This window comes from Peromyscus leucopus, chromosome 14 (assembly GCF_004664715.2).
Source record: "Peromyscus leucopus breed LL Stock chromosome 14, UCI_PerLeu_2.1, whole genome shotgun sequence".
Lineage (NCBI taxonomy): Eukaryota > Metazoa > Chordata > Mammalia > Rodentia > Cricetidae > Peromyscus > Peromyscus leucopus.
In genome coordinates, this window is record NC_051075.1 from 82,302,368 (window position 1) to 82,327,120 (window position 24,753).

Consider the following 24,753-nt stretch of genomic DNA (forward strand, 5'->3'; position numbering starts at 1 on the left):
ACATCAGCTGGGATCTCCTGGGCAGACACAATTTCCTAAAATGTTGCTCAAATATCCTTAAACTTTACTGATACGTCTTTCATGAACTAATATCCTATCTAGCAGCAGCAGGAATCCATTCTGCATTGGTGACCTCATTATGGGTTTTATTTAACAAATAACCTCTCCAATGTTGTGGCCTGGAGATCTCCCATGTCAACTAGACCATGGTCTAAATGTAATGATTATGGCAATGAAAACCACAGAGACTGTTGAAATGTCCTCAATGAACAACATCATTACCTGCTTCAGTTACCCTTTACTTCTTAGAGAATTGCTGAATCCACAGCACCCCCTGCTGTTTATGAGTATAGGCTCGCATAAGTTCTCACACACAGGCAGCTCACTATGACCCTTGTTTCTCTTCTTTGTAATGTGCCTGGTGATGCTGAGTAGACATTTCAAGGATGGATGATGAGCTGTGCCTCAAAGGTTGTCTCCAAGAACCACAATCCTTTCTCTAGGTGTTGTTAGATCTTGCTTCAGCAGTGACCACTGGTGCTGAAGTGAGTAACCAGAGACAACACAAGTGATGGGCTGAATTTATAATTGCTCAACAATGTAATTTCCCTGCTTTTGCAGCTGTGTTGGGACAGAAACCTCACTACACCAGCAAGAGGAACAAATGTTGTACCGCCGGTTCAGTTCCTACCTACAGAAAATATATTCACATTTGAAAAGTAACCAGATCTTAGAAAAATTTAGACTGTGATTCAGTCTGCTAATTCAGCATTTGTATCAGGGATGGGTTGTAGATTTGTATATAAAGACTTAAAAGTGATTGTTTGACCCTCTTTCATGGATCTTTCTGGGTGGAAAATGCAGTCTGTTGTGGTGGTATTGTGTTCCCAAAAATACTGTGCACCCTAATAAACTTATCTGGGGTCAGAGACAGAACAGCCATTTGATACAGAGGCTAGAAAATGGTGGCACACACACCTTAATCCTAGTATTTCAGAGGCAGATATCCATCTGGATCTCTGTGAGTTCAAGGCCACATTGGAAACAGCCAGGCAGGGTGACACATGCCTTTAATCCCAGAAAGTGAGCCTTTAATCCAGGGACTGATGGCAGAAAGCAGAAAGGTATATAAGGCATGAGGACCAGAAACTAGAAGCCTTTAGCTGGTTAAGCTTTCGGGCTTTGAAGCAGCAGTTCAGCTGAGATTCATTCTGGATGAGGACTCAGAGGTTTCCAGTGTGAGGAAACAAGATCAGCTGAGAAGTTGGCCAGGTAAGGTTAGTTGTGTCTTGTTCTGTCTCTCTGATCTTCCAGAGTTCACCCCAATAACTGGCCTCAGGTTTGATTTTATTAATAAGTACCTTTAAGATTCAAACTACAGTCTATGCCCTCAGGTATCTCTCCCTGCTCATTGGATCTAGCTTCTCCAAGCTCAATATCCTCTTATTCATGTAAGATCATGGTTAATGATATTCAGAGACGTGGATGTATTTGCCATAAACTTAGTGATGGCAGTTTGGAATTGAGTAATTGACTACCAGCTCCAAGGAGTTAATGAAGCCAACACAAATGTATATGACCCATGTGTGGCCCTGCACATGAATACATGTGACATGTAAGCACACATGTTAACTCCTAAAAATAAGCTGCATATCAGGGTGTAGATGCATTTGTTTGGATGTAAGCAATATGATCATGAGTCTAATGCATACAAGTTTGTACATGTTTGAAATGCTTAAATTGTTTCGTGGTATTGATTTTGCATTTATATGTAACTGCTTTAACTACCTTCTGTATTCAAGGCTGGCTACAAAGAGGGATGGTTGAAGGCAAGCTCACATGAATGATATATGTCATACATTGTAGATACTTTTGTTTCCATGATGTTTCTTTCTAACATTGCTGAAACAGGCTACTGCTGTTGATTCTTCCTAAAGAAAGCTGAGCATTTACAATAAAACCTGACCCTACAGATTCTCCCCTTATTGAAGAATCTTTAGGACCATGTGTTGTGGGATGGTCCTTCTCTACACTGTGAATATGTGTCCCCCCCATTGGTTAATAAAGAAGCTGTTTTGGCCTATGGTAAGACAGGAGACAGCCAGGCACGAAATCCAAGGGAGATACTGGTGGAGGAAAGGTGGGGCTAGAGGAGATGCTGAGAGCTGCCCAGGAAAGCAAGATGTCATACAACACAGGTAAAGCCATGAGACATGTGGTGATACATTGACCTATAGAAATGGTTTCACTTAAAATGTATGAGCTGGCCAATTAAAAACCCTGAGCCATAGACCAAATAGTTTGTAATTAATATAAGCATCTATGTGTTCATTTGGGACCAAGTGGCTGCTAGACACAGGAAAATTTCCAGCTACATATGATGCCCAGACATTTGGCAAGAATTTCCATTTACAACCTGAAAGGTTACAAAAAAATCTTTAAAATGGAGCTAAGAGCAGCTCTCTAGTTCTTGTCTCTCATACAGTCCATGGTACAATGTTGTGGATTTCGCTCTCTATATATAAAATGCTGATTGGCCAGGCAGGAAGTATAGGTGGGACAAACAGAGAAGAGAATTCTGGGAAATCGAAGGCTGTGACAGAGAGATGCTCTGATGAGAAGCAGATGTTAAGTAAGATACCAGGAAGCCACGAGCCATGTGGCAACTTATAGATTAACAGAAATGGGTTGATTTAAGATATAAGAACAATTAACAAGAAGCCTGCCATGGCCATACAGTTTATAAGAAATATGTCTCTGTGTGTTTGCTTGGTTGTGTCTGAGTGGCTGCAGGACTGGTGGGTGAGAGAGATTTGTCCTGAGTGTGGGCCAGGCAGGACCAGGAAAACTCTAGCTATGGTACAAAGAGGATGAGTCACAGAGACTCTGTGGCATTCCTGCTTGAGCACAGCATGGCAAATTCCTGCTATGGTACACAGAGGTTTCTCCAAAGCATGCAGCATGCTGCCTGGCAGATTTGGCTTTTGCTCTAAGGTTTCTGGCCTGCATGCTGCTTGGTAGAGGCACAGACACATTGCTACCCAGAGCAGGCAGTAAGTGTACTTCTGCCATGTTGAAAAATGGAGCAAGACAGAGCCATCAACCAAAACCATGTTCTAGCCACACAGCTTAGGAATTTAAAACCACTTACCATTTGAAAAGGATTGTAGATACATAATAGGACAGATTCAGATGGAAAAACCTCTAAACAGTTTATAGTGTGTTTTAAAATGTACATAGTCTTGGAAGAGAGAGGAAAAGAAGTATAGACAGTAATACAATGAAATAAATAGTTTTTTAAAAACTATTTAAAGACAGTAAAAGGAATATAAAAAAATAAGCCACACAAAGATGGAAAATACACGTAAAGTGTGGATTATGTATATGATTGTATTTTCTTCGAATTGTTTTACTGTTAATGAGCTAACTCCAGAAACACATTTGATTGTAAAGGCAGCTAAATTAAACCAACCTATATATTTTAAAGGTATCTGGACTTCAAAATTTGGGTCTACAGATATGTTGCTTTGTAAAAGAGGTTCTGCTTTTGTTTCCACAGAAGATGAAAAGTTGTGGGTTCTTTCCTGGCTACTATGGTTCCATCAAGAAAGACCTGAGAGGTCTCCAATGGAGCAATGGCCCAGATGATCCAACATCCAGAACAGCTTCAAGGCAACTTGGCTGAGTCACTGCAGCCTCACAGACTACTACAGCCAAGGCTTAATCGTAATTCTAAATTTTCTCAGAGTCCCTTAAGATCACCAGCACCCACCAATCAGGAGGAAGAAGTCTACAAACTATGCCCAAATCCCCAAAATATTGTTTATAAATGTCTGCTTTTATTTAAAGGGGGTTGATTATAATGGTTAATGGTCATAGTCAATTTCTTTCTAAAAAAGGGGGGATAGGATATAGAAATGATAAAAATGAGTAGATTATTGAATCTACATTAGTCCAAAAACAACTATTAATCTCAAAATACTATACATTTGTATGGATTTTGCTTTATTGATACAAATTTAAGGTCAATTTTGTTATATTGTATGTATATTTCTAGTATTTTTAAGGTATTATGTCCATGCAACTCTTTAAAATTGTAAAGTATCATTAGAAAATACAGATTAATAGTCATCTATGATAATCAAATTTATAGTCATATTAGTTAAGTTTCCTAGATATGCAAAGTTGTATTTTTGTGTTTTTTTAATTAGTTTTTCTATTCATCTTACATAACAACCACAGATTCCCCCGTCCTCCCTCCTCCTACCTCCCAGCCCCCCGCCCCAACCCCCCCTTCTCCCACCTCCTCCAAGGCAAGGTCTCCCATGGGGAGTCAGTAGAGCCCAACACATTCAGTTGAGGCAGGTCCAAGCCCCTCCTCCCTGTACCAAGCCCACCCAAAGTGTCTCACCATAGGCACCAGTCTCCAAAAAGCCAGCTCATGCACTAGGGACAGGTGCTGGTCCCTGCCTGGGGGGCCCCCAAACAGTTCAAGCTAAACAATTGTCTCACCCATCCAGAGGGCCTAGTCCAGCACCATGGGGCCTCCTCAGCCACAGGTCCATAGTTCATGCATTTTCCCTAGTTTGGCCTGTCCTCTCTGCACCCTTTCCAATCATGGTCTCAAAATCTCTTGCTCAGAGAATCCCTCCTCTCTCTTGTCGACCAGACTCCTAGAGATTAGAGAGATAATCTTCAAACACTTCAAACACCTACAGAATATGGCATATAAAAGGTTTTAAAATTTTAGACTTTTCTGAACAGTGAGACATGTCTGCTCCTGGCAGCACCAATTTACTTTAAAGAGGATGGTGGACATTGAAGACACTCCATATGGAGTTTATCTTCTTCTTGACAAAACTTAGGTAAGAAACTGCTCTGCCTGACAGGATGTTGTATAAACTGAACATGCAGGACCCATAGGAAAGTGACCACTGAGCTTTGCCAAATCAAGTTAAGATGGTCCTTCGCTTTCCTGCTTCACAGAGGAGACTGCTAGACATTCTGCAGGACACATAGAAAAGGGACTGATGAACTTTGACAAAATATGTGAACAGTTGTTCAAATTTCCTGCTTCACCCAAAAATTTGCCAAATACTATAGGCCTGTAGGCTGAAGATAGGTGATGTCGGATATGGAAAGAAGCTTGAGTGAACTACTGATTTCTCTAAAGAAAGCTTCAGAAAAAAATGATCAACTTCTTGTTGTGAATAAAACATCTTCATATTTTGAAATATTTAAAAGATAAATCTATCAAAATGTGTCTAAACCATGAATTTGCACTTACTAAACAACCAAGAGTGCTGAGTGCAGGCTGAGACAATGAACCCTCAGGGTAGGATGGGCAATAAGAGTTGCACTAACACTTGAGTTACTGTTCCAGGAGGTTGTCAACATTACAGTGACTTTTCATCTATGATTAAATTATGAGTCTTGAAATAGGAGAATATCTGACACTCTCTCCATGAGATTAAACAATCTTCACATATTCTCTCATCAATGATAGGAAGTACAAAGGTCCAGAAGAAGGAAAAGATCATGGAATGGATGATACAGTGATGAAGTTGCCATGTTTGGGTGATTGATCGAGAGGGCAAGAGATGCAAGGTCTGCTGGTTCCTGAGTATGAGAAAGACAGGCAACAGACTCTTCTGAAGAGAGAACATTATTTCTAAGCGGGAATATTAATCGCATTTCAGATGCCTTGGCCATGGAGGGAATAAAAGTGCAGAAAATAAGTTCTGTCTTAAGGCTGTGATATGTGATGCAGTGGATACAGACATTTTTTTCTGAATTTTTCAGATGTGCTCAAATTACTTCTTGGTCCAAGACAATAAAATGTAAAAAAGAAGTGTGGACTATGTGGTACAAAGAAGAAAATTCACAAGTTTCAGACATCAAAATGTTATATAAATGTTGATGCTAAGAACCCTGCCTTTGAGGGCACAGACGTAGAAACTATTATTGTAAATATGTATCAAGACAACCCATCTTTTCAAAACATTGAGAGCTTATTTCCCATTAGTGCTGTAGGCATGTCTGGGTTTCCCTGTTCATCACAGTGATACATGAGGTTGAAAGCAGTGCAGAGGGAACAATTGTTAAATATAATCAACCATCATTTTTTATCCTTTGAAAATTCTCAAGCACCTGGATTTTAAAAGATGGTACTATTTTTGATCCATGTGAAGGGGCATGTTATATGTTGATGGTATGAGTAATGTTTATGATATAAGTAAGATATGCATGGAGTAGAGCAACAAACAGATGTATTTTTAGATGACATATAAAATCTCCTTCCAGAGGTGGGATGTAATCTCACAAGATGTAAATGCCATGTAGCCATTAATAGTTGCATCATGAAATAAGGGAAATAAAGTGAATCCCTTATGATAAATTATCCTTGATCTCAGGAATCTCCCAGGTAAGCTGAAATTCTACAAATCCAACATTGGAGCTGCTTCTTAATCAGATAGTGAAATGTTCTGGGAGTAAATCTGAACACTAGGATGGATGCAGTACACCTGGGACATCACAGCAGACTGAAGGACTCTTACCCCTTAAACACAAGACTGGACAGTGATGACGCTGATCTCAGGTGAGTTCCATGGTGCTGTGAACAGATGAAGGGTGCCTTGACATCCAGGGTTTCCTAGGAAACATTGTCTAAATTCACAAGTGGGGCAGTGATATGCTGTAAGTGTGATTATGTCTCCTCTTCTATACCTTCAGGATCCTGAATATGCACAGGGACAGTCTGGATTTAATTTACTTTCTTCTAAGCTCTTTTCCTAAGTCACAAAAACCTTTCATTAGGGATCATTATGGCCAATTTGACTAAAACATTTTGAGAAAAAAATATGCACAGTGATGTGAGTGATGAAATCCAAAATGTAGTAAAGGACAGATGATGTGATTTTGTCCAGCTTTTCCTCTCTCCTTCTCCTGAGCTGAGGGCTTTGCAGATCAGTGGATGACACCTTGGGACCATGTTTCCTAGAGTTGCCCTGCAGAGCTGCATGTGCTCAACACAGAAGATGCAGCATCAAGAACTGAGATCCCTAGTCACAATTATATATTCCAGCTGAGAAAATCCCTCCTGCAAGTGGAAAGAAGATACAGATAGATTTACAGATGCTGGTGCTGGAGATGACTGCATGTTTGACACCTTATGTTTGAAAAATTGTAGCCTTCTTACATGTATATGCAATTGATGTTTGTCCTTCCAATAAGGTTAATAGGTAATGATATATATATATATATATATATATATATATATAACATTATATTCATTTAATGAATAATTTTTCCTGTACTCACTTTGGAGTGAGTCCTGTCATAGTAACTACATCATGTGTGTTATAGGTTATCTGAATTTATATGAAATTAAGATGGGAAACCTTAGTGTCCCAGAAGATTCCTTCACTCTTCAGATGTTTCTCTTATATATTACATTTTATTTTCCTGGTGACACCTGGGCATACATCACCTGTGCTGATCCTGAGCATTCTCAAAGAGGAAGATGTTTCTGAGCACACAGGGAACCTACTTACTGTATCTGCTTCACAGTAATACAAGGCTGGGACTTCATTCCTAGCAGTGCTCAGCTTCAGCGTGAACTGGTTGTTGAAGGTGTCCACTGACACACTGATAGACTTTCCAGTCACAGCTGCACACTTTCTACAGATCTTTATCCTCTTTTCTCAGGGCATGCAGGTTCTTCTTGAAGGTGGACAGCCCAGAGGAGGGTCTCCCCTCCAGAGAGCCAGGTGTTTTGTTCTATGACCCATTGAATTTAAACAAGCCCATCCAGTAAAACTATTGAATGGAGCAGGTGGTTTTGGTTTCTTTTGTTGCTGCTTGAGACTTTGTCTCAAGTCATCCCAAATGCCCTGAGACTCGCTGTGTACTGAGACTAACCTTGACTTGCTAATCTTTCTTACCTATACCTCCTGGGTGCTGGGAGTTTGATGTACATATCAGTGCACCATTTACATGCTTGGTGCATGAGGACACCAGAAAAGGGTGTTGGATGCCATAGAAGTAAAGTTACGGATAGTTGTGAACTGCTATGTGTGTGGTGGGAACTGAACCTGAGTCCTCAGGAAGAGCAGGCAATTCTCAAGCCTACAGTGTTACTTTTTAAATTAAGATTTTAAGGAAATTTGTGCCATTTTCATATGCAAGCTCATTATACTTGGAATTACTTCTGGTTTTTTTGAAATAAAAATGTTATTCAATATGATTTTATTTAAAAAAATTAATTCTACATTGTTAGCATTTTTTCTTTTATTGAAAATATATTTTTTTCACATACTATATCCAGATTATGATTTCCCCTTAATCTACTCATTCAAGTTCCTTACTACCTCCCCTCCGATCTCTGGATCCAACCCTCTTTTGTTACTCATTACAAAACAAATTGAATCTAAGGGACAATATGAAATAAGACTAAAGTAAAAACACAGTGGAATTGAACAAAACAAGCAGAAGGAAAATGGCCCAAGAAAAGGAACAAAAAAAGATATAGACACAGAGACTCATTCATTTGCACAGCCAAAGATACCATGAAAACACATATCTAAAATCCTTAATATATATGCAAAGTTTGAATAGATTGAGAGAGAACAAAGACAAAAAGTACAAATAAAAATAAATTAAATAAATATAAAATTAAAAAAGAAAAATCCCTGACATGATATTATTAGTCAAGGGATCTCCAAAGATGCTGTTGAGTTTGTTTTCTGTTGACCATCAACCGCTGGGCATGTGGCCTGTCCTTACGAGTAGTTGTTTCCCCCAGTGAGAATCCCTTGGAGAAAACTAAACTTTCATTTGAAAGTGTTTGCCAATCGGAGACAGCTTCTGGGTTAGGAATGGGTCATGTGTCCACTTCTCCTTTCAGAACTAGGGCCCCATCTGCTACACAGCCATTTTGGCCCAGTGCATGCTGCCCCAGACTCTTTGAGTTCTTATATGTATCTGTCTTGTTGCTTTTAGAAGGCCATTTTTCCTTGGTGTTCTTCATCCTGCATGGCTTTTATACTCTTTACATCTGCTGTTCTGCAGAGAACCCTGAACATGCAGGGGAGGGATTTGATGGGGGAAGTCTCTTTTAGGACTCAGTGTTCCAGAATCTCTCACTCTTTGCATATTATTACATATACTATCTGCCTGTGGGTCTCTGCATTTCCTCCCATGTGATAAAGAAGGAGGCTTCTACGATGATGGCTTAGCAAAACACTGATCTACAAGTGTAGTTGAACGTGTCAGAAGTCATTTTACTGCTGCATTCCTTTAGTAGAACAGCAGTATTGGGTTTCACCCTAAATCCCTTGGGTATCTAGTCCAGGTTCCTTGTCACTCAAGCAACATCAAGTATGGGCTCCATCTCACATAGTGAGCTTTGAGTCGAGTCAGACATGGGTGGTTATTTCCAGGAGCCTGTAATCCTACTTTTACACAATGGGAATATGTTTCTTCTGCACTTTAGGTTTGTAGCCACTGCAAAATCATGCAGGGCAGTGGGCCACAGGGCCTTGCCGCAACAGGAAAGGATGAGCATTACCCATGAGGGGCCTGTGTTCAGCTAATTTCAGGAAAGGACACTTAGAATGTCAGATTCCAATGTTGTGAAGCCTGCTTTGTGTTTCTTAGGGATCCCCAATGACGGTGAGGCATCCCCTGGGGAGTGTCCTCATAGATCCTGTGGTTGGATCCCAGATAAACACTTTCAGCATCTCCTCTAAATGGAGTTTGAGACAGTGATGAGCCTGCATTCTTAGCTTCATAGTGTGGTTGATTCTTCTTCTGGGTTACATAAGGGTCAGGATTCTCAGTATTGGGCTTCAGCTGTATCCTTTTCATTACTGAATATCACTGGGTTCCAACTGAATCCAGATGTGGATTGTCTATTACACTTGACCTCTATGTTATGAGATGGGTATCCTGTGCTGATTTCCTGGTGGGATGACCATGGGATATCCCAAGTGATGATTGCAGTGTCATCTTTTGATCACATGGAATTCTGTAAATTGAATCTTCCTGGGATAGTTTTAAATACAATGAGAAACACAGAACTCTCAGGGAAGCTGGATCCTGTCTATCCAGAATGCTTTCTGCTGCCTTGACTCCCAGATGTACAGGAGTCAAATGCCACAATCAGTGCAGTAACACTTCCTTGTTCAGATGGTCCACAGAGTGAGATCCTAACAACAGATTAGGGCACTAATGAGATTCATGAGACCACTCCTGTGCCAGCCTGGAATATACATTTCCTGAGAAATGTGATATTTTCAGTAATGGTCATGCAATAATTGTCCATATTTATGAAATATGGAACTGTAACTTGATTTACATATTTAAAGAATAATGTTGCTAAGCACAATTTTGATTCCCTCCCTTTGGTTCTTTCAAATGTACAACTAGTTCTTTTAGAATATAGTTGCCATCAGTTCTATAGAGTTCTAGATCTAGTACCTCATTTTACCTGTGTGGGTACCAACTGTCCATCTCTACCATTACCTCCATCCACACATCTATATCCAACTCAAGTGGTTACTGTGATTGCTGCCCAATAAGAAGTAATGTAATATGGCTTTTCTTCTCCTGTACATTAATATTGTCCTGCAGTTCCATGAATGGTAACACAAATGACCTCCATTAGGAATATGATGGCTGTATATATGTGTCTACAAACCTCTATTATATTTCAATATATTTACTTTTATTTCTATAAATTAATGTTTTAAACTTATTTTAACAGATACCCAGCAATTGTCTTTCATCATAGAAAGAGGAAAAACCCACGAGGTTTCACCTATCTCTGAAAGATTATTGGCAAATTATGGCTGTTGGGAAATGTAATGCCATTTTCTTCAGTAGTATAACTACTGGAAAGTTGCCAACACTCCTGCCCACAGTCAGTCAAGAAGTTCTTCTTAAATTCAATGGGTCACAAATAAAAAGGGAGACAGACCTAGGATTGGATATGGGGAGGAAAAGAAGGCTTTACACAAGAGAGGGACAAGAAGAGATAGGAGAGTGGGATGGAAGGTGACTAAAATTAATTACATATATTTATAAAACTGTCAAATAAAAAATTGAAAATTAAAAGAAAAAAGAAATTTATTGCCAGAAAAATGAAAAAGTCCAGATCATCACTGAGTTTAAGGTGCACACCTGTATAGACTGAGTCAGGTCAGATGTGAAATAATTTCAGATTTTTATTCACTGGGCCTAGACTGCCTGTAGACTCCTGTCTGAATCTCAAAGACTGAAACAGAGAATCACACTGACGGGACTTCTCTCATCAGAACAAACTCTCCAGGTTCCCCAAGATTCCTCAGGGTCTAACCCTTATGACAATGGCAGAGTCATTTATGCTCCTATAAGTGAAAATCTGCCTAAAAAAAAAAAACTGAGCAGGTGGACTTATAAATAAAAACAGGGATACCCAGAAGTGAATTATATTTTCTTATGTCAATGATTCAAGTTTGTTTTGTGTTTCTTTTTTATTTTTGTGTTTGAAAAGTGAAACAGTTATATTTGGGGGAAGCTCAAAATCCCAAAGGAAACAAAGCCTTAGCCACCCTGTGCACCTGCTCCTGGGCTGAGCCTGAGTTCCTGTGTGCTGTGCGACCCCTGCTGGAGATGAGCTCCGGTGCTCTTCCTGAGCACACTGCAGGGAGTATTATGTGCCTGACACTGATGTTCCTCAGTGTGTTCATCACAGTAATAAGGGCTGTCTCTCCACTAACACAGAAGTCAGCCTTGAGGACAGCTCTTCCTTAGATGTGTTTCTGGAGGTGGAGATGAAGCTGAAGAAGAATGAGTTGTTTTCTGTGACTTCATAACTTCTGCTTTCTCCCAGTAGTACAGACTCTTTTCTGGGGCAAACCCAACACCAGTATGTATGAGAGTGTGATGGAGTAACCAGGTTTAGTGCCGGTAAGGGCCACGTACTGCGGGCTTCACCAGGTCAAGCGTTAACACTGGAAGTAGAACCTAGAGACAAGGAGAATTGGCCCCTGTCAGTCACCAACAGTGACAAGGTCTCTGGGTTCCCTAGCAATTCCTCAGGGTCTAAACCTGGTGACAGTGGCAGAGTCACTTATGATACCTTAAATGACAATCTGCCTTGTTAAAAAAAATCAACATACGTTCTCAAAAAACAAAGCATGCACAGAAAGGATTTATATTTGGACATGTCAATGTTTGGGTTTATTATTAACAGACCAAAGAGTGACCCATGAGTGACAAACAGACAGGGATACTGAGAACCTGTCACCAGGCTAATGAATTGACCCAGCAGTCTTATCTTCTAATCATACTTCTGCTTGTACTGCAGACAGTGTATCAGGAGTGGGAAGGCTGTGAATAGGGAATCAAGGAATAGTCATAAATTCCAAACCTCTCTTCTCAGTTCTGCCATGAACGTGAACTGGCACTTGAAATAAATTCTGTGAAGTGAAAATAACAGAGGAAATTATCTTCCCAATAAGAATCATATTCATTTTTTTTCAGTTTTTATTTGTTTATATTTTGTTGTCTTACTGAAATACATTGTTTTGTGCAATATATTCTGATTATAGGTTCCCCTCCCCCAACTTCTCCCTGTCCTTCCTCTCCTCTTATCACACCAGAGTCACACCCTTTCTGTCTCCCATTAGAAAAAAAGTCCTGTAAAAATTAATGATAAAAGAACATAAGATAAATAAAAAAACAAACCAGAGTAGGACCAAACAAACAAACAAAGAACTAAAGAAAAAGATACAGATGCAAAGACACACACACATTTACACACTCAGGAATCTCATGAAAACCCAAAGGTGGAAGCCATAATATACACACAAAGAACCTGTATAAAAAACAAACAAACAAACAAATGCAATGCCCTGCTTTAATGTTATGAGACAAAGAACTACAAAGATATCCATGAGTTGATTTTGTTGGCCTTCTACTGTTGGATCTGGGGCTATCCTTGAGAAGGGTCTATTTCTCCAGTGAGACTGCCTTGAAGAAAAACAATTTTCCATTTGCAAGTGGCTATCAGAATTTCCATGTGATCACAAACATTTTCTCCAAAACATTGATCCAGTATTGGCAGAAGCATATGCTCACATTATCACCAACATGGGAAAGTCTGTGTCTTTGTTGTCAATTTAAAACTGCTCACTCTCTGAGTCTTGGAGGCAGATTGAGCAGGAAATTTCTGAGTATAGTGAGAATGAAGAAGCCAGATCAGGAGCTGAGAATCCACAGTTACGCACACAGGAAGGACACTGCCCAGACCACACAGTAAGTCATCCCTGAGCTCCAGATGAGGGGCTGAGCACAGAGTTTAGTGCACAGAGGTCAGAACTAGAATTACCTAATTGAACAGAGAAACAGAAAACACAATAATGAAATGCAGTAATGGAAATAATTTTATTACAAATTCAATTCTATCACTTCTTAGCCTTATTCATACAGTCCTCTAGAAAAGGAGAGGGGGTTGGCCAACTCAGAGTTGCTTACCTGTGACTGAGCCTGGCCCTCCCTTCCATTTGGTTCCCTCTGAATTACTAACACTGTTCCAATCAAGGGTCTGCCCAAACCTCAATATGAGGGAAAAGTCTATCTGAGGTTCCTGAGCTTCCCCAGCAGCTGATCCTGGTAGCCACAGAGAATCACTCCTTCCCTGATAGGTGCCTTACTCATGTTGTTCAGGTGAGACAAGGACATATGTTTGTTTTAAGAAAGTCAAATAAAACAATGCCTTTTTAAAAAACTTTTTAGAGACATGATCTATTCCTACAGTGTATGATTTCAAAGAAGATCCCCAGAAAAGCACCAGATAGAGAGGGTGCCCAGTTAACACAGAAAAATAACAATTATGTCTGCACCTGGGCTTTATGTGTGCTGAGCGCCCCCTGCTGGTCATGGCAGGGAGGTTTTTACCTGGGCTCCTAGTGAAGACTCCTCAGTGTGTGTCTTGCACAGTAATATGAGGCTGTGTCCTCAGTTTTAAGACTGTTCATTTGCAGGTAGGCCATGCTTTGGGAATCATCTCTGGAGATAGTGAATCTGTCTTTCACCGAATCAGCATAATATGTTTGAGAATTATAATCTTTACTTCTTATACTGGCAACCCATTCAAGACCTTTCCCTGGAGCCTGGCGGATCCAGTGTATGGTAAAGTCACTGATGGTGAATCCAGAGGCTGCACATGACAGTTTCAATGCTGTTTAGGCTGCACCAATCCTCCTCCAGACTCAACCAGCTGCACCTTACAATGGACACCTGCAAACAGAAAGGATTCTGATGAAGAAACTGCCACACATGCCTACTGTCACTCCTACTCATGTCTTTCCATGCACCCAGTGTCATTTTATATCCATAAATTACCTTGTAAAAGAACAACCAAGAAAACCCAGTGCAGCCCCAACCTCATGTTGGTTGTTCTGTTTCCAGTGCTGACTACTGAATGGGAAGACAAGGCTAGAGTCCTCTGCCTGAACTGCAGGGTCAGGGCAGGGCTAGTTTTCACAAGCAGGGGAAGGCTGTATTTGCATATCTTCTTGCATATCTTATGATCTGTTGTGTGAGCCTTAGGGACAGCAATTAGGGGTGCAAATGTCAGAGAGAAAATGAAGTAACAACATGACCATAATTTCATTAAAATATTATTCATTATGTTTCTAAAAAAACTTCAACAACTTTTATTTTTGTGCATTTTTACATGCACCATTTACTACTTATCTTACCAGATATTATACAATAAATTCATAGAAGTTTATAAAGAAAAAAATTACAATTTGATAATTTGAGGGGAACTAATATAAAGATCAATGAATAATAAAGAACATATTAAATTAAAGTAACAAAATTAGCCCGGCTGTGGTGGCACACACCTTTATTCCCACCACTTAGGAGGCAGAGCCAGGCAGAACTCTGTGAGTTCTAGGTCAACCTGGTCTACAAAGTGAGATCCAGGACAGGCAGCAAAATTACACAGAGAAACCCTGTCTCAAAAATAAATTAATTAATTAACTAATTAATTAATTAACAAAATTGGGCTGGGGACACAGCAATAGTGAAAGAGTGTAACAGACACAAAGGCCCAAGTTTTATCTCCATTCTTGAAAAATCAAAATATATTATATAAACACTAATACTATCTGCTGTGGGATGTCTTTCTGTATGCTGTGAATATGTGTTGCTTTGATTGGTTGATAAATAAAGCCATCTGCTGCATGGCAAGGCAGCTTAGAGGCAAGAAGGAAATTCAAGCAGACACACAGGAAGAAGAAAGGAAAGAGGAAAGAAACACCAGCTGCCACCAGGAGGAGCAAGATGTGAAAGTGCTGGCAAGCCACGGCCATGTGGCAACTTATAGATTAATAGAAATGGGTTAAGTAATAGGAAATAGCGAGCCAGAAGCCTGAACCATTAGACCACACAGTTTGTAAATAATATTAAGCCTCTGAGTGATTATTTTATAAGCAACTGTGGGAGTGTGGGTGAGAGAGATTTGTCTTGACTGCGGGCTAGGCAGGACACAGAAAAACTTCCAACTACAACTATCAGAGATTATTCTTTGATAAATAATAAAATCATATTAAACTCACATTCATGTATATGGTGCATGGATTTGTTAGTAGTGTGTTAGTTAACATCCTTGGGACTCATGCTCTTTTTATTTTAATGTCCTCAACTAAGTATATGTTCCTTTCGTGTGTTTCCACAAGAAGGAGACGATTCTGTTACCTGGTCTGTAATGCCATGTCTGTATGTCCTCCCATCTCTGCAAACCCCCTGAGAATAGAGGACTTACTTGGTGGTTGTGGAACCTGTCGAAACACGAGGACACTTGGTATAGCAACTCCTATATTAGAAAAGAATTTTGGGACTAGCTGTTTAATTGATTAACTAATTCAACTATTAAAGATACTGTGTTCTGGCTAAGAGGTCCTATGGATTATGACATTACTGTTTCTCTGGCATTTGCAGGGAAGCGACTTTATTTAAAGCAACTAAATGCAGAGAGCTGATGATCTGAAGTCATTTCTGTTTCAAGTCCTTTGATAACCAAATCATTCCTCTGATGGGTTCCATTAATCACACAATGTTATATGTGTGTAAGCAAAAGGAGGAAACTCTGGATAGATGTAGTAACTTGCTGTTCCATTTTTGCCCTGTTACTTAGGGCCCTGAATGACTGAGGTGTGCACATCACCTGCTGACCTGTGTTCCACATGCATCAGGTTGATCAGGTCTGGGGATTTCCTTCTGAGCTAAAGTCTAGCTGATGCACCGCATTCATTCAGGTCTAGAATGTAGATACTGAACTTCTGCTGCATGGCCTCTCTTGAGCTCTATGCTCCTTTGTATATTTATATGATGTCACCTCAATGGCTTTCTTCTTACAAGAATCCTGGACAATATTCATGAAAATCTGCCCATAGTTGGGATATTGTAATAATCCTTGTAGTTGTAGAACAGACAATCATGAAAACAGATGCACATAAAATTGAATATGGAAGTCTACATTGGTTTAATCATACTTATTAGGAATTGAATGCATTTAGAATATTTTATCAATTCAGTAACCACAGGAATATGCACACAAAACAAATGATGACACTTTCATTTCAGCTAGTCTAGGAAATTTAAGAGCAAATGGTCCAGGAAGTTTTCAATGGATGCTTCCCCATTTCAGGATCATGAAGCTCACTTGCTCTAGAAAGAAAAACTTGTTCTCACACGAGACACCTGGTGAGTGATCCAGGGTTGTGTTTTGTATCCAGCGACAACAGAAATCAAATTTGTTTTCTGAACATTTGTCTCCCTCCCAACAACACAAAATAGAATTTTTTTCAGGTTCATAGACTTAAACTTTTTAATTTCTCCTGTTTTTGTTAACTTTTTCACATAACACATTATGACAGAACCCCCTCTAACTCCTCCAGATCCTCCCTCCGTATTCACCAATCTTTAGCATGTTTATGTTTTCTATATCTGTCTTTCTCTCTCTCTCTACTTCACTATTCTTTCTTTATTATTACTAATGGGTTCTGATTAATGAAACACTGGTTTACCACCTCCCATATTCTTTTTTTTAATTTAATTTAATTTTATTTTACAATACCATTCAGTTCTACATATCAGCCACGGGTTCCCCTATTCTCCCCCCCCCACATGCTCCCCTTACCCCCAGCCTACCCCCCATTTCCACCTCCTCCAGGGCAAATCCTCCCCCCCCCAGAGGACTGTAATCAATCTGGTAGACTCAGTCCAGGCAAGTCCAGTCCCTTCCTCCCAGACCGAGCCAAGTGTCCCTGCATAAGCTCCAGGTTTCAAACAGCCAACTCATGCAATGAGCACAGGACTTGGTCCCACTGCCTAGTTACCTCCCAAACTGATCAAGCCAATCAACTGTCTCACCTATTCAGAGGGCCTGATCCAGCTGGGGGCCCCTCAGGCTTTGGTTCATAGTTCATGTGTTTCCATTCATTTGGCTATTTTTTTTCAATAATTTAGTAGAACCGAAATTTATTATAAGCCACAGGGACCTCCATACTAGATATATAGCCTCTATGGTTCTATGGGCTGTGGTCTGATTGTTCTTTATTTTATATCTAGAATCCACTTTGAGTGAGTTCATACCATGACTGTCTTTCTGGGTTTGGGTTACCTCACTCAGGATGATTTTTTCTAGTTCCATCCATTTGCCTGCAAATTTCATGCTTTCCTTATTTTTCTCTGCTGAGTAGTACTCCATTGTGTATATGTACCACATTTTTTTCCATCCATTCTTTCACTGATGGGCATCTAGGCTGTTTCCAGGTTCTGGCTATTACAAATAGTGCTGCTATGAACATAGCTGAGCATGTATCTTTATGGTATGAATCAGCATTCCTTGGGTATATGCCCAAGAGTGGGATGGCTGGGTCTTGAGATAGATTGATTCCCAATTTTCTGAGAAACCGCCATACTGATTTCCACAGTGGTTGTACAAGTTTACATTCCCACCAACAGTGGAGGAGTGTTCCCTTTGCTCCACATCCTCTCCAACATTGACTGTCATTGGTGTCATTGATCGTAGCCATTCTGACAGGTGTAAGGTCGTTTTGATTTGCATTTCTCTGATGATTAAGGATGTTGAGCATTTCTTTAAATGTCTTTCAACCATTTGTAGTTCTTGTTTTGTGAATTCTCTGATTATCTCTTTAGCCCATTTTTAAATTGGACTGTTCAGTATTTTGATGTCTAGTTTCTTGAGTTCTTTATATACTGTGGAGATCAATCCTCTGTCAGATGTGGGGTTGGTGAAGATCTTTCCCCATTCTGTTGGCTGTCTTTTTGTCTTATTGACTGTGTCTTTTGCCCTGCAAAAGCTTCTCAGTTTCGAGAGGTCCCATTTATTAATTGTTGTGCTCAGGGTCTGTGCTGTTCCACCTCCCATATTCTTTTTTTTTTGATATATATTTTTTATTTTACAATACCATTCAGTTCTACATATTAGCCATGGGTTCCCCTATTCTCCCCCCTCCCACGCCCTCCCCTTACCCCCAGCCCACCCTCCATTCCCACCTCCTCCAGGACAAGTCCTCCCCCGAGGACTGTGGTCAACTTGGTAGATTCAGGCCAGGGAGGTCCAGTCCCTTCCTCCCAGACTAAGTCAAGTGTCCCTGCATAAGTTCCTGGTTTCAAACAGCCAATTCATGCAATGAGCACAGGACTTGGTCCCACTGCCTAGATGCCTCCGAAACTGATCAAGCCAATCAACTGTCTCACCTATTCAGAGGGCCTGATGCAGCTGGGAGCCCCTCAGCCTTTGGTTCATAGTTCATGTGTTTCCATTCATTTGGCTATTTTTTTTCAATAATTGAGTAAAACTGAAATTTATTATATGCCACAGTCGTCCTAGGGACCTCCATGCTATATATATATATAGCCTTTATGATTCTATGGGTTGTGGTCTGATTGTTCATTTTATATCTAGAATCCACCAATGAGTGAGTACATACCATAACTGTCTTTCTGGGTTTGGGTTACCTCACTCAGGATGATTTTTTCTAGTTCCATCCATTTGCCTGCAAATTTCATGCTTTCATTGTTTTTCTCTGCTGAGGAGTACTCCATTGTGTATATGTACCACATTTTTTTCATCCATTCTTCCGTTGATGGGCATCTAGGTTGTTTCAAGGTTCTGGCTATTACAAATAGTGCTGCTATGAACATAGCTGAGCATGTATCTTTATGGTATGTATCAGCATTCTTTGGGTATATGCCCAGGAGTGGGATGGCTGGGTCTTGAGGTAGTTCGATTCCTAATTTTCTGAGAAACCGCCATACTGATTTCCACAGTGGTTGTACAAGTTTACATTCCCACCAACAGTGGAGGAGTGTTCCCTTTGCTCCACATCCTCTCCAACATTGGTTGTCATTGGTGTTTTTGATTTTAGCCATTCTAACAGGTGTAAGGTGGTATCTCAGAGTCGTTTTGATTTGCATTTCTCTGATGATTAAGGATGTTGAGCATTTCTTTAAATGTCTTTCAGCCATTTGTAGTTCTTGTTTTGTGAATTCTCTGTTTAGCTCTTTAGCCCATTTTTTAATTGGACTGTTCAGTGCTTTGATGTCTAGTTTCTTGAGTTCTTTATATATTGTGGAGATCAATCCTCTGTCAGATGTGGGGTTGGTGAAGATCTTTTCCCAATCTGTTGGCTGTCTTTTTGTCTTATTGACTGTGTCTTTTGCCCTGCAAAAGCTTCTCAGTTTTGAGAGGTCCCATTTATTAATGGTTGTGCTCAGGGTCTGTGCTGTCGGTGTTTTATTTAGGAAATGGTCTCCAGTGCCAATGCGTTCAAGAGTGCTTCCTATTTTCTTTTCTATTAAGTTTAGTGTTACTGGATTTATGTTGAGGTCTTTGATCCACTTGGACTTGAGTTTTGTGCATGGTGACAGATATGGATCTATTTGTAATCTTTTACATATTGACATCCAGTTATGCCAGCACCATTTGTTGAAGATACTTTCTTTGTTCCATTGTATAGTTTTGGCTCCTTTGTCAAAAACCAGGTGTTCATATGTGCATGGATTAATGTCAGGGTCTTCAATTCGATTCCATTGGTCCGTATGTCGGTTTTTATACCAGTACCAAGCTGTTTTTATTACTATAGCTCTATAGTAGAGTTTGAGGTCAGGGATGGTGATGCCTCCAAGGGTTGCTTTATCGTATAGGATTCTTTTAGCTATCCTGGGTCTTTTGTTTTTCCATATGAAGTTGAGTATTTTTCTTTCCAAGTCTGTGAAGAATTGTGTTGGGATTTTGATGGGGATTGCATTGAATCTGTAGATTGCTTTTGGTAAGATTGCCATTTTTACTCTGTTAATCCTACCTATCCATGAGCATGGGAGATCCTTCCATTTTCTGATATCTTCTTCAATTTCTTTCTTTAGAGATTTAAAGTTCTTATCAAAAAGGTCTTTCACTTGTTTAGTTAGTGTTATCCCAAGGTATTTTATATTATTTGTGGCTATTGTAAAGGGTGATGTTTCTCTGACTTCTTTCTCAGCCCTTTTATCATTTGTGTACAGGAGGGCTACTGATTTTTTTGAGTTGATCTTATATCCTGCCACTTTACTGAAGGAGTTTATCAGCTGTAGAAGTTCCCTGGTAGAGTTTTTTGGGTCACTTATGTATACTATCATATCATCTGCAAATAGTGAAAGTTTGACTTCTTCCTTGCCAATTTGTATCCCTTTGATCTCCTTTTGTTGTCTTATTGTTCTAGCTAGCACTTCTAGTACTATATTGAATAAATATGGGGAGAGTGGACAGCCTTGTCTTGTTCCTGAATTTAGTGGTATCGCTTTGAGTTTCTCTCCATTTAATTTGATGTTTGCTGTTGGCTTGCTATAAATTGCTTTTATTATGTTTAGAAATGTTCCTTGTATTCCTATTCTTTCTAAGACCTTTATCAAGAAGGGGTGTTGGATTTTATCAAAGGCTTTTTCAGCATCTAGGGAGATGATCATGTGGTTTTTTTCTTTTAGTTTGTTTATATCCACCTCCCATATTCTTACCCTGCCTCACTTTTTATCTTAGAAATTCAATGAAGACTACTGTCTCTCCTATCACTATACTCCACATGAATGATTAATGGATTTTTGTCATCATTCCTGAAAAATGTGAGATGCATTTTCACTGGTCCAGTCTATGTGGATGGTGGTGACAAAGAGAATCCAATTTCGGGAAACCGGGGAATGAGCACCCAGGGCTGCTGATGACAGGATCAGGTCTCTACATTCCCAGCTTGGAATCCACTGCTCTTTTCCCAGTGCTATCTGAGCAGGAGCCCAGATTGTTGCCAAAGTAGCAGACTCCACAGCCTGAGGACTCCACAATGTGACACTCAGCACCATCCCTGATCCTAAAACAATAAGTGATTTTATTACTGCTGCCAAAAGCAATTCATGATCAGATGTATCAATAACCTAAGCTAATAAATTAGGTTTCATAGGAGAGGTTAAAGCACCTACCCCAAAATCTATGGGGACCCTTCCAAGAAACTGCCTTTGCTTGTTTTAGGGAAACCAAACTGGACTGTGAAACCTGCTTTGTTTGTACACATGCTGTTGATTTGTCTTTTCCTGGCCTGACTCATATTATAGCTTATTCCCAGCTACTCCAGCAATTGCTCCAGTCTCTTAGATTTGAGAGATATTTATATCATAATGTTGAGCCACATTTTGTCCTATTTTGCTTTATTAAAAAGGAATCATGTCAATGGAGGTAGTCACTGGTAAACAGCTGGTGAAGGTATGGTGTACTCTAAGTGCATCACTTTATTCCCTGCAGTCCTTTTGAAAAGTTGACAAAGACCAAATAAGACTGTGAAATGACAGACAAAGGGACACTCAGAAAGATTATTTGTAGATGAGATCCTAATTGGTCTTATTAAATAAAAAGCATGGAACCAGAAATTTGGGTTAAAGCCTGAGAGAGATCAGGAAAATACTGAAAGCCACCAGGGAACCTCACCTCACCAACTCCACAGCTTCCAAGGAGTGCGACTTCCTGTCTACCACTTATATGCCTTGCTTTTCTGCCCTCTTGTTGGCTCTTAGCCCACCTACCTCACTTTCTCTTCCTACACAGCTCTGTCACTTTCTGTCTTTCTGTACAGACCTCCAGGCCTCTATGGTTGGTACTGGTATTAAAGGCATGTGTCACCATGCTTGGCTTTGTTTCCTAGTGTGGCCTTGAACACACAGAGACCCTGCCTGCTAAGTGATAGGATTAAGGGCATGTACTACCAATGCCTGACTTCTTTGTTTACTTAAAATAGCTTACTATTCCCTCTGATCTCCACACAAGCTTTATTTATAAAAGCACAAATAAAATATCACCACATTTCAGCACAAATGAAATATCACCACAATTATGTTTGAGCTAGTTTCCAGGCTAATCTTTTCTACCATCTCAATCTCAGGGCAGATTCCTTCTAGTCCAGGGTTTCTGACATACTCAGGATGTGGGTTGCAACACTGTGCCTCACACAGTAATAGACCGCAGAGTCCTCAGATGTCAGGTTGCTGAGCTCCATGTAGGCTGTGCTGGACGATGTGTCTGCAGTCAGTGTGGCCTTGCCCTGGAATTTCTGAGCATAGTTAGTATTACCACTCAAAGTATCAAAATATCCAATCCACTCCAGGCCCTGCCCAGGCCTCTGCTTCACCCAGTTCATATAGTGGTCAGTGAAGGTGTAGCCTGAAGCCTTGCAGGACAGCTTCACTGAGGAACCAGTTTTCTCCAGCTCAGGACCAGACTGCTGCAGCTGGACCTGGGAGTGGACACCTGTGGAGAGAAAGGGCAGAGTGGATATCATTGTCACCTCAGTCCATGTTCCTTATTCAGGTTTGGAACTAGAAAGCTCCTTACCTATAGTGACTGAAATGAGGAAGAAAATAATCCATCTCCATCCCATTGTGAGGAACTGTCTTCCCAATGACTGTGGAGAGGGCACTGATTATTTATTGTTGAGTGAATTGTACATCTTGGTATTTACAACTATAGAGTCAAGTAATTTGCATATTCATGAGCAGGGTACTTCTTAGATAAGGACCTAGTCCAGCTGGCAAAGAAGGAGGTAGAGGACACCTGGGTCATGCAGCAGGATGCTGAGATACAAGTCGTAATCCTCTCTGAGGAAATGTATAACATGCTCCTTCCCTGAGCCCTGTGCCGATGCTGAGGAAGTAACATCAGGACCTGGGCTCCCAATAGATTTCAGGTCTGAGGCTGTTGCTCCACTTTGTGATCAGGTTATCAGACTGATTGATGGTGGTTGTGATGATGACAGTAGTGATGGGAAGTTTAAATCCTGCTAAGTTTGAAATTTCCAGCCTCCTTTCAGATATATGCAGTTGATATTTGCCTTTCCAACAGATTATATACCGAGAAATTCTCCCAAATGGCAAAAAGTAAATATACTTAAATATTTGCACAATAATGATTATTGAAAAAACATCACAGTAACTAAATTATGGAAATAAACTATGCATCTGTGAAGAAAGGATTTCATCAAAAATACATGTTTATATAAACAACAAACAAGTTTTTTCATCTGAAACAAATAAGGAACTTACATGCCTTATAGCAAAATGAATGCAACTAGAGATAAATGTATTAGTTAAGACCATCTCAGAAACATTAAATGAGACTATCATTAGTAGTTCTTAGATATTTCATACTTACATAAATCTATAAATACAATAGCATAAAGTATATGTGAATTTGTCTAGTATAATAAAAGTAAACTAGTAGGGGAAGGAAAATGAAGAGCAGAGATTATGGTGAAATATATGCAGTGTACATAATACATGTGTATGAAAATTCTAAACATATGTAAAATTGTTATTTTTACATTTAATAATTTGTAATCTTTGAAATTTTATTCCATTTATAAAATATAATATGATCATATCTATACCCATTATGCCCCACTGGTTCCTCTTGGGACCTTCCAATATTTCTCTCTCCTAACTTCCTGACGTACATACAACTATGTGGATTCATTCACTAGTACATAGGAAACCTGCAGAAACCTTCCAAAAAAATTGATTCAATTTCCTCATCAATCATCAAAGGTCTATAGATGCTACAGCTTGGCATGGCTTCTCATGAGTTTCTCTCTATACATACAATAGTTTTTAAATGTGTTATACTATCTTTAGAGAAAGAACAGGGCACATATGCACCAAGGTGCATGCATGATCCTCAGAGGACAACTTATGGAATTCAATTCTTGTATCCTATCATGTGGGTCCAAGAAATCAAACTGATATTGCTAATCTTGGCACTAGACACCTTTATCTGCTCAGCTACTTCCCAGACTCTCACAAACCAAAATGAACTCAATGGTATTTTTATAGATTTTTTTTTCTCATATCACACTGTGCATTTTTTGTCTCACTTGTCTTTTGCCGGCATATCATGTTTAGAGGTGTGTTTTTAAGATTTTGTGTATGCTTGATTGTGAGAGTATTTTTGTTTGGTTTTAAACCATTTTTTAACCCTTTTCGACTATTTGTATTTTTTCCTACATAGAGAAGGAAAGGGTAGAAAGGACATGGGAAGGATCTGGGAGGAGTAGGGGGAGAGGAATAAGTGATCAGAAAACATTATATGAATTTTTTAAAAAAAATGTAAAATGTAAATGAAAATTAAATAAACAAGAAGATGTAAACCTGAGAAGAGTT

At 39.7% G+C, this 24,753-nt stretch overlaps 1 pseudogene and 1 gene segment (V, D, J or C); both read right to left on the reverse strand.

The window, feature by feature from the left end:
• Window positions 1–13,949: 13,949 nt before the first annotated feature.
• LOC114686756 lies at window positions 13,950–14,434 on the reverse strand (annotated as a pseudogene).
• Window positions 14,435–21,165: 6,731 nt separating this feature from the next.
• LOC114686757 lies at window positions 21,166–22,979 on the reverse strand. The segment is given in 3 exon segments: window positions 21,166–21,422; window positions 22,520–22,849; window positions 22,934–22,979. Coding segments are annotated over 3 exon segments (633 nt in total).
• Window positions 22,980–24,753: the final 1,774 nt, after the last annotated feature.